An 11,216-nucleotide genomic window follows, 5' to 3' on the forward strand; every position below is an offset into this window, starting at 1 on the left:
GGCACACACAAGGACAAGCATAGGTTACCAAAAACAAGCACACTCACTCATCATACAGTCACCACACTCCCCACTACTTCCACTACTACACACACACAGAGCACATCCACAACACCAGCCACAGGCACAACCCCCATCATCCAGACAGACACTACATCTACTACAACAGACACAGACTCTTTCTCAACACACACGGAGGTGGCATTCACAACACCAGTCACAGGCACAAATCCCATCAGCCAGACAGACACCACACCTACTACAACATGCAGACTCTGTGTCAACACGCACAGATGCCACATCCACAATACTAGCCACCCATACTTCAAACACTTCCAAACAAAAGCCACATCACACCACAAAATATACATCACATACCCAGAAATAGACACACACTGGACATGCATCCACATTTTGTACCTCACTTCCCTTTACCTCTAAAACCAAAGCCCCTGCCATTCATCGTCCCCAGAATCAGAAGACTCTTACCCTGTGTGCCCTTGACCTTTCCTACAACTCATGCACCCCCTCCCAAACCCAAAAAGGCAGGATTGCCTCTCTACCATACCCTTCAACATCACAACCACCAAAGCAGGCCTCTATGGTACCCCAAAACCACCTCCCTCCAAACGCATGAAGAGGAAAAGGAAACAACCATAATCTGGCCCACCACCCCCAAAAAGATCTTCTTCCCCTACATAACCTAGTTATTTGGCCCACAAAAAAAAAGTACCCACCCTTTCTATTACAATCACTACGCTGAAGATATACAAGATCCCCAAAATTATCCGACCCAGCCCTCCCAATCATGATATGCACAATCCCAAGCTGGTATCTATGAATGAATGATGGAATTCCCCATTCATTTTTCATGCATGCCTTTGGAATTCCTTCATTTGAACGAATGCGTCTTTAGCATACATTTGATCTGCACGTTAGTCTGTTAAACAGCCTCAATTGAGGGGCGCTGGATATTGGAATAGTTTTATTTACTATTCCATCTCCAGTCTGCCCAAGAGAAGGGAAGGTGTTGGCCTTTAATTCCAACACCACTCCACCATTGCACCCCCCCTAAAACACATCATTGTAACGATGCATGCAAAACAATTGTGTGCTAAAGACACATTCATTCTGCTGCTGGCACTGTGAAAGCACAGCGGGATTCAGGCTTCATCCTAAAAGACTTTTCCCAGTAACCACACCACCCAATACTGAGATCGCTTTCCCCCACATACCACACCCAGACTCAACCCAAAATGATTCTTCCCTGCTGATCCCAGCCCCTCCCAACCAAAGAACACCCTGCCCCAATGACTCCAAGGTGTCTGGACTGCCAATTGGATGCCCCTTTCCTGTTGATGGTTCCATGGCAGTGTTCTTAACGGCGCCTGTTGTGGCACAGCTGTGTGCTAATGCACAAGTATGTAATTGGACTGGCCGCTGGCCTTTGTCTCTTTGACCTAGTTTAATTTTTTTAAATAAAAAACAACAATGTTTCAAATCTGTCTTCCTACTTTTTCCACACATGTTAGTAGATAGCCACTGACCTATTTAAAGTGGATGATAGTAAAATGCTTTTAACCCTTTCACTGCGGCAGCTATTCCGCCGCAGTGCTAAGGGGGTGGGGGGGCTGCGCGGCGGTCCTGTGCTCGTGACGGAACCGCTCCGTCACGGCACGCGGGTGAGCTGTGCTTGTGACGGAACGGTTCCGTCACGGCCCCGCCCGTGCTACTGAACGTTAGCGCAGGCACGGAATTCGCACCACGCAGACGCGGCGAGAGGGCCGTGACGGAACCGTTCCGTCACAAGCACAGCCCACCGAGGCTTGTGACGGAACGGTTCCGTCATGAGCATGGGAGGGGTTAATGTATATGGTGCAAGAAACTAATACATTAGCATTGTTGACACAAGTTGCACCTTGATATACATTATGAAGTGGCCTAGGACATGGGTTGATGTATCATGGGTGAACACATATTGAGTGTTCAAACTGTGGCATACTTTTGTTTATGTACCATCTGGCATGGTGATCAGGTCAAGTTGCTTTGAGCAATGTCCACATGTTAATGCTTTTATGTATTATTAGAGCTGTGTGTTTGCAATGTGTCAGATCTATGATGAGTAGCTATGACGTAAAATATGTTTGGGTAGTCAATCAAACTCCTGTATGCCTGTTACTTTTGCAGGACATGTGTGCTTTTTCATATGTGCTGTTCTGATTGTACTCTCAATGGTTGGCCAGTGTTGGTAATGTTATTGTCTTCCAAGTACACATCTGCCACATGGCTATGTATGAAGTATGTGTGCATTTATTTTCCCCTTTCTAGGTCATGGCAATTATCCTATTCACATATTAAATGAGTTGCAGGTGCTACCTACACTGTAGCCTTTACTTGGTACCTTCCATGAGTACAAGTGACTTTAATAGTCACATCTTTTTGATTTCTTTCAAATGTTGCCTTAACATATCTGTGTTGTTATTATTTGGCTGAACTGATCATCAGACCTATGTTCTCCTCTCTCACCCTCCTCTTTATCTGCCTCAACCGCTTGCTCTCATCCGCATTAATGCTTGCCATGGCCTACACTCTCTCTTTGCCTCACCATCTCTTTCCTCCTCACCTTTCTCTTTCTATATCACCTCGCCCTCTCCCACACCTTCCTATTTCCAACTCACTATTATTGTTTGTCCTCCCATTCCTCTCACAGTGCCCCATCCTCCTCTGTCTTTCCAATCCAGCTTTCATCTCATTACTGCCTTCTCTCTCAGGTGCACTATCTTCCCTCTCTATTCATTCTCTGCCTCACCCTCCTCCTTGTATCCCAACTGTCATACACATCAACTTCACATTTCTCTGTTTTGTCTTTTCCTCTCTCTGCCTTGTTTTCTGTCAGCATTGCCTTCAGTGCTGCTGCATATGGCATAAGGATTGTGTGTAGGTAAATGAAGTGTAATCTCCTAAAGTACAAGCGTGTGTGAGCAAACTTGTTTGGGTGGGCAGGTGTGCATCATCAGATCTTGCACTGTGACTGCCCTGGAAATGTTCTTCACTGAACAGTGGAAGCACCAAAGTCTGAATTTTTGAGAGCGTGCTCATGCATAACATCTACAACGACCTTGTGGCCATACGTAATCGGACTAGACTAAGGATCTGTGCACATTTTGACAATTATACATGGAGCCATATGCAGTACCCTCGCTCCTGGATACAGTGATAACAATTGGAAGAGCTATCAAAGTTGGCAACATGAGGTGACCTGACCAACCATGTTGCTATACATATCTGCCCACTGTGTTCAGCTTTTGAGGTTGAGGGCTGAACATCTCACTGGGTGGCTATTTTCTCCAACAAGATTTGGATGTAAATTCTTAAGCTGAGTGTATTTTTGGGTAACTAAGAGCCAATGTTCTCTCCAGAAATCTGATAGCCTTCCTGCTGCCTATATAAAATTCTCTTCCACTTTCAAACAAGGCTGTCCTAGACCCATTCCCCACTATAACATTTCTCCAACACTGTCCCTTTGGCTCTATGATTGACCTCTAGTATCTTTACAGTTGTTCTCTGGCCCCTCATCCACCACTGACCATTTGCTCATCACCCTTCTCTCTGACTACCTTCCTTTCTCTTTGAACTCATCCTTGAACATCCACATGCTTTGCATTCGACCTTTCCATAATCCTCTCCCTCTACTCACCTACCATCATACCCATCAGAACATAGCTATCCTTTACCATTCTGCCAATCACTTTACACATCCTTATCCTGCTCCATCCTGCTCCATCATCCTACTTCCTCTTATCCTCCTTGACACATCTCTCACGGCTGCTCTCTTGCCTTATTCATCAAATGGAACTTTGTAGCCTACCATTCCTCTCTTACCAACCACCGCTGTCGTGATTTTTTAATATTTGCACACATACTCATGCCTTTACTCTTAGTGCAATGACTTGCGCTGGATGGCACTATACACTAAGGAATAGTATGATTTACTATTCCAACACCTTCCCTACTGTTACATAGTCTTGAGTTGGAATAGTAAATCATACTATTGCTAAGTCCAGCGCCCTCCAGCGCAAGTTGTTGTAACGACTTGCGTTGTAACGTACCGCGGTTTAACGACCGCTTTGTAACGTCGCATATCCCCCACAGGTGGCCACACCTTATGGGTAGGCTAGGAGGCTCCTAATATCCGAGAAAGGCTTCTGACACCTTGGGAATAGGCAGAATAGTTCACTCTGGGATTGCCAGATGCCACACATAGCTGGAATGTCATCACTGAGAGGGAGGGGGCCTGGCAAGCCATTGGCTGCATCATCCCCCAGTGTATTTTCTAGAAATAAATATGGCACCCCTTGCACCCTGAACCTCATTTCACTTTGGAACTGGAATAACGACTGATGATGGCTGCCCCGCTGATCCCTGGACTGCACAAAGAGAGACTGCACCGTCAGCTGAACTGCACTTGCTGCACCTTGGCCTAGTAAGGAGAGTAGTGTGTCTGTGCCTCCTAAATTGGGGTAAAAATCATGCCCCATCCCCAAACCAAAGAAGGTACTCCAAGGGTCAGTTGGATCCACTGGAACCAGTACCAGAGTCATCAAAGTGGAAGTAGCCCACCTCAGCAAGCCAGTAGCCATTTTTAAAGAATCTCCACCGACTGCTGCTGGATGCCCCAATTGACCAATCCTTGATGGCCAAAAGTTGCACCCGAGTCAGCTAGACCGGGGAGTGTTGTATGAGTCCAGAGTGGTCGCCCAAGAGTGACACCGGCCTCCACAAAAGGATATCGCTGGGACTGCTGTACACGGAGATTGGTAGTCCAGTGGCAGCTGGCCTTCCACGGTCTGAAAGAGGACTTCAAAGGACCCCAACATCTGCGGCCAAAGTTGTCCTGCCCAACCCATGGATCAAGGAATAACCCCAAGGCACCCCCAAAATCACACGCCACCCTAAGCAACCTTGGGCATCTTCCATCTCCTGCATCTGCTGCATCAGGACCCTTCCATTGAAGTCTATTGCAGTTGTGCTGTAAAGTTTGGAGCTGGACTAGAAAACGCGTGGGTGGCCAAGTATCATTACAAATACTCATCTTTGGCCCCCAGACCTTCTCCCTATCGAATCTGGTCACCCAAGATGAGCCGGAGTAGCCAAACTCAAGTCTTACAAACTTCTCAAAAGTTTACAAACGTTACAGTTACCATTGCTTATTTGAATAAAAAATGCAGTTGTCTTTAAAAATCTGTATCTCCCGAACCCTCCAGTGGATTTTCATACAAAAAAATTCATACAAATATCTATTTTTAGAAATTAGAGTTGGATTCTTCTTGTCATGAGGCTTTCTTGATTCTGTGTTTGGTATTGTTAAATGCTTTACACTAGTCCTTTGTTTAAGCTTTGCTACTCAAAGCCATAGCTACTCATGGTTGAGCTTAGGGTTTTACAAATTAGCCTGACTTTTCCAAACCAGTTTTTGTGAGTGTATTATATGGAAAGGCCACACAGCTATACCATATAATACACCCAAGTTCTAACTACCTTTGTGCTCTAGGAGCGGGAAGGACTTGAATTAGGGCCTTAAGGCCACTGGAGATTTGCTGCTGAAGGTGCTGCAGCACCTTAAACACTTTTGACTGAAATCCTAAAGAGTCAAAGGGAACTTTTGTGTATGGCCTAATAGTGTGCATTCCCTGGATGCAGCCATCAGTAAATGGGAAATAACCCCAAACATGTTATACGAAGGAGGGTGGGATAGGGATTTGCCTGACAACTGCTAGGGGGATTGTGTTATTGCATTTGAATGTCGTATTTCTCTGAATGTGTAAAGTTAGAAATAAAATACAACTTTTTCTCATAAAAGCAAGTATTTGACTGAACATTGATTTATTGTTCGTACTGTTAAACTTGTTCACTGACCTTTATCTACATTCCCCTCAAAGGAGTCTAGACTGCTTGACCACAGCATTGACTGAGAGTCAAGTGCAGAAGGTGTACTTGGCCTCGTTGAGAATCCATAATACGTCGGGCCCCAGGACATCAGGAGTAAAATGCTCCACCACCATGGTTAAGCCCAGTAACCCCTGCTTGCCCTGTGGCCCTCCAAAAGGGATTCTGGCAGCCATATTTTCTTTTGCTAAAAGTTTTAGATTATGCAGTAGATAATGGATTATATGGCAAATATGGCACATTTATAGTTTTATGCAAAAAAAAAAGCAGTTCAGTAGAACTGCCTAATTCCAGTGGCCCTACTAATGAGTTGATGTCTACATCTATTATCATACTGTATCCCAATGGTTCTAGGAAATGGAAGTAATCCACCTCCTTTTGGTGTGCATTGGTGGAAATCTTTTGGAGAGTGCTCCTGAAAATTAAGCAGGTAAATGAGATTCAGATCTGGTTTTGGAGATCTTTAGTCCTATGATACTATATATAGGTACGACCGATTATAAACGTACCAGTTGTTTCTTGTTTTCTTCTCTTGGGCTACATAGTTGACACAATAGATGTATTATATTATTATGAACCTTTGAATTTTCTCATGCATTGTTTTGCTTTTACATTTTTTAGAAAGTGTAACAATACTTTTCTTCTTTTTGCGAATTTTTTGGCTTTTTTATTTTTTTGTATACTTATTAAGCTACAACAAAAGTAAATGGATAAAATATCGATGCGTTTCAATAATTCACATAACGTTTTTTATCTATTTGTAACTTTGTGATCAAAGTTTAATCTTTCTATATTAAATGGTACGTAGTCAAAGTATTTATCATTCCTAACAGTTCATGATTGGTCCATTATTTTAATTTCATTCACCCCATTCATTATCCACAAACCCAATTAAAAATAAACGCATCCTTCAGTTAATTGATCCACTGGAATAACCGCTTTAAATTCCTGGTTGACTTAGTTATCAATTAGAAATGCCCAGGGGCCTATATATCATGCATTACTGGTGAAGCATCAAAATGCTATGCCTCCCCAGCTGAGGTGTAACAAGGAAAATTATCTTTATTTCTCTTTGTTTTTAACTCGTTTTATGTGTGCTGCATTCTGCAGCAATTTGTGTGCCAGTGCAAGGAAAGGACAGGAAAGGACAGGAATGCACAGAATAATGTTCCTGCCCTTTCCCTTTCACACAACCCAGTGTGGTACGCTAGCTTGCTGCACTTAGCTGTGCGGCATGAAAGTTTGATAAATCTGCCCCATGTTTAGTTTGTAATGGAATGAGCGCTGGTGCCCAAAACTCTGCGTAGATGCCCACGGCCGATGCAATTTACATGTCATTGCGCCGAATCCCAAGGCTGTATAGTGTGGAATCCACCTTAGGTCTTTTTAATCCACTATCAGACACTCCCTGCTCCTTTATCTCACTCCTGCATTCACCTTTGTGATGGCAATTCCATCTTTCTCTTATTCTTCCTTTCCCCTTTGTGTAGTTTTCCCTCGCTTCCTTGCAGTCAGTATCTGATGAGGACAAATGAGTGTCCAGATCACAATAATAAATGCTGGTGCCCCCACCGGCAACCACAGACTCAAAGTAGCCACTGGGTATATGATGTATTCAGCGGCATTTATCATTTTTGCTCAGGGCCATGGTCCATGTTTGCTTTCACAATAACAACCTCAGTGTGGTTATCTACTTCCCACAGGTAGTACAAAAGTCTTTTTTGTTAACATTTGAATTCCTGGAATTTGCCCTTTTCCTTTTTATACCGTCCAGTGTTGCTGCTAGTCATGATTTATTCTTTGCTCTCCACCATCAGATCATTTACTGAAGTTAGTTCTAGTCATTTTCCTCCAAACGGACTTGCATGGTATATTGCTTGCAGTTTACTCTTGGCTTCTTCGCTTTAAATATTGCATTTGGAGCAGAATGAAGTTAACCTGATGGAAACAAATGTTTAATGGAAGAAACCGCAGGCAACCTGTCAAGAAGATCCCAAATACATATTTGTATTTCCTTTCGTAGTTTGTCACAGCCAAACAAGGCAGTTTTTCAGGCTCAACTAAAGCAGATATCTTTAATTTTAGAGTGAAGAGGTAATGCTTATTTTTTTAAACAGTATTAGAACATTGGAATGTTGGGAGCTCCATTGAAAACAATGGAGTGCTCTGGGCTTATAATGGCTGGTATAAGCCTGGAGCTCCAACATTCCAATGTTTCTTTGTCCACAGCTCCGGCTGTGAACAAAGGCTTCAGGGAGCCTGAGGGGATTCGAATCCCCTCACGCTTCCAAAAGGCTTTGTTTTTTTGTTAGAACATTCTGTCCTCTAGTGACAGAATGTTCTAATAGCCTTATAGCCCTTCGTAGATGGGCTATACCGCTATTAAAGTCCCTCTCCCTTGTTAAAGGCCTTCGGCTCGGGGCCTTAAACGCTGGAGAGGGACTTTAATAGCCGGTAAAACCCTCTACAGCGGGCTATAAGGCTATAATACAACTTAGGGTTCAGATTTTCAACTTCTAGGACTGCCAGTGTTGCTGCCGAATGCTCTGGTCACACCAATGCCGCTTAATAAGTGCTTCCCAAACATTAGTGCAGGTGCTCCCACCTGCAACCACTGGCACAAAGAAAGCACCACAAGAAATCTTTCGCATAGATTTACTAATGCATGCAACTGTGATAAAACATAAAAGGGCATATGTATTAAGAAAACACGCAGCGCAGCAAGTCCCCTTTCTGCTCTGCCTTATATGGAAAGGGCAGAAAGGCACCTTACTTAACCATTTACGGTTCATTCCTGTCATTTCCCAGGGCTGGCGCATAATATGCTGCCTACTGTCAAAGCAAGTACTCTTGCACCATGGTGAAAGGGTGCCTGCTTTATAGGCAGGATTGTTTTTGGGAAGGAAGTATGACACCTTCCTGCAGAAAAACATTCTCATAATGCCTCCCTGGGGAAGAGTAATGCAGCACAGCGATTTGAGCTGCATTGCGTGACTCTAGATTTATTAAACCATGCAGGTCACACAAGCTGGCCTTGGGTGGCTTGATGAATCAAACTTAAGAGTTGTGTCGCAGTTGCGCCCTGGTGCATGGTCGCATACCTTTAATAAATATGCCCAAATCATAAGGCCCTTCCAAGCTATGACTCACGGTTAAATTAGTTGTCAGAAAAGGTAGGTAAAATACATGTTGTTCCATTATGATCACACCTGAATTTCAATGTGCATATCCTGTTTTTGGTGTAAGTGGAATGATAACAGTACCTAGGATTTTCAGAATAATCCTCTTTGTTCAGTGCTTTATCTAACAATTAAATCAAACCTACAAAATAGTAATTTCATGTGTTTTCTTTTTTTAATGAAACTATACTGCATCTTCTCTTTTTCAAGCCTTTTAGAATTTTCACCTATCTCTGTTGAGAAAAATGACATGCAATTGGCTTTGTCAATGCCTCATTTGTGTCCATTATGACCTAACTTTAAATTTAGGGAATAAATAAGATTTACATATGTTTATTCCCATTTTTTTTCTCTTGAATTTTTTCTTTTATTCCATCGTCGAATTTTATTTCATATGACTGCTCGCATGCTGAGTATTTTGTTTTGTTTTCATTCTGCAGGAGTGGTGTTTGCAAGATATGGTCAGTCGTGGAGGGATGTTAGGAGGTTTTCACTCTCCACTCTGAGAGACTTTGGGCTGGGAAAGAAGTCCCTGGCGGAGAGAGTGACGGAAGAGGCTGGATTTCTCTGCTCTGCATTCAAGTCCAAGGGTGGTAAGTTTCTACCTATGAAGAGCATCACACTCTCCAGCAAATCAGTTGGTAGCATGTCTCCCTGTGGTAGAAGATTGTTGCAAGGATGCAATTGGAGGTCACCAGAGAATGCAACTTTTAACAGTGGTTTTACGACCTCAGAATTACAGATAGCAAGGACAGTGGCAGGGAAGAACCAAAACAGGTCTCTCCCAGACCAGTTTTCTATTGTCTACATTTTCATCCTCCTTACCACCAGCCCATCAGCATTGAAAATGTAGATGCTATGGGAACAAGAGATAAACAAAACCCAACTCCTCCCCTTTTCTAACCCCTTAGCTGCATCCTATTTACCCCAGAGTAAGTGGGGTGAGGGAAGAGTAGAAATATTTACTCTGCCTCTCACCTCTCTACACAGTGGCAAAGGGAGTAAAAGTGAGGCAAAGATGAGCCTGGCTCTGCCACTATTAGGATACCATGAAGCGCAAATAAGATGGAAGGCCTCGACAGTTTCAGCTTCTTCTTTTGTACTTATTCTGCACCAAAGCAAGAACAGCCCTATCACTGAGAGTTCCTCTTTCCCTGGTACTGCAGTGGTCCTGCAGAACCTGCTACCATTCCACCATGGGATGCACCAGAGTGGCTCTCAGTCTCATTACTGATACCAGAGTTAGAGTGGGAAAGGGTGACATTCTGGAGACATAACTATACTAAGCTCTCCTCTGCCTGTCATTGTCGCATGCTCGACTGCTCACGGTCCATAGGCATTGATTGGGAAAAGAAGGAAAAACGTAGGCGAATGAGGCTTACATAGGCAACTGAGGTTCCACTATGAGTAGAAGACTGTGCTTAGGCATTTGAGGTAGCTCCTGTGCATAAATTGCATTATATTTGTATAACCCTGTATATGCTTTGCATAAGTCTGTATATGTGCAAAGGTACCTGGGTAAATGGACCACAATATACATAATACTCTAATACAAATAACTGTGTCGATAATATGTGGCTATACTTAGGCAAATGACTGTGTACATGTACATGTATGATGGCCGTGTCTATATATGATTGGTGTGCCTGCACCTTTGAGACTGTGGCTGGGCATTGAAGGCTGAGTGTGAGGCTGAAACTGTCTATTTACTATATGATGGTGTACTTGGGCACATAAGGCTCTTTTTGGTATTGTATGTTTGTGTCTGGTACATGATGGTTGCATCTAGCCTAAGTTGTGTCCCCAGCATGTCAAGGATCCACCCCAAGAGCATCATGGTAGCAAATTCCTATAGGGCTGCTCACTCAAGTATCTTATTATATGCTCTAAAAATGTGGCCTTCCTTTGATAATTGTGCAAAAATGTGTCATTTTCCCTTTTATGATTTCAGTTCCAATGCTATATTAGGCTCAAGGATTATGGGAATATGCATCCTCTAATGAGACTGGGGAAAAGGGTCATGTACATTTCCTGAGATGCCATTATAATGGGGGCAAGGGGCATAGGGCTAGTGACATCACTTCAACTTCT

General features: G+C 43.4%; 1 protein-coding gene across 1 annotated transcript in view; it reads left to right on the top strand.

The window, feature by feature from the left end:
* The window catches only part of LOC147748034 (cytochrome P450 2D6-like), a 260,715-nt gene that overhangs the window by 124,192 nt on the left and 125,307 nt on the right, over positions 1–11,216 (top strand). Inside the window, exon 3 of the mRNA XM_086958064.1 lies at positions 9,566–9,718. Within this exon, the coding sequence (XP_086814190.1) occupies positions 9,566–9,718 (153 nt within the window). The remainder of the gene's footprint in view (positions 1–9,565; positions 9,719–11,216) is intronic.

Source organism: Lissotriton vulgaris, chromosome 1_1, assembly GCF_964263255.1.
Source record: "Lissotriton vulgaris chromosome 1_1, aLisVul1.2, whole genome shotgun sequence".
NCBI lineage: Eukaryota > Metazoa > Chordata > Amphibia > Caudata > Salamandridae > Lissotriton > Lissotriton vulgaris.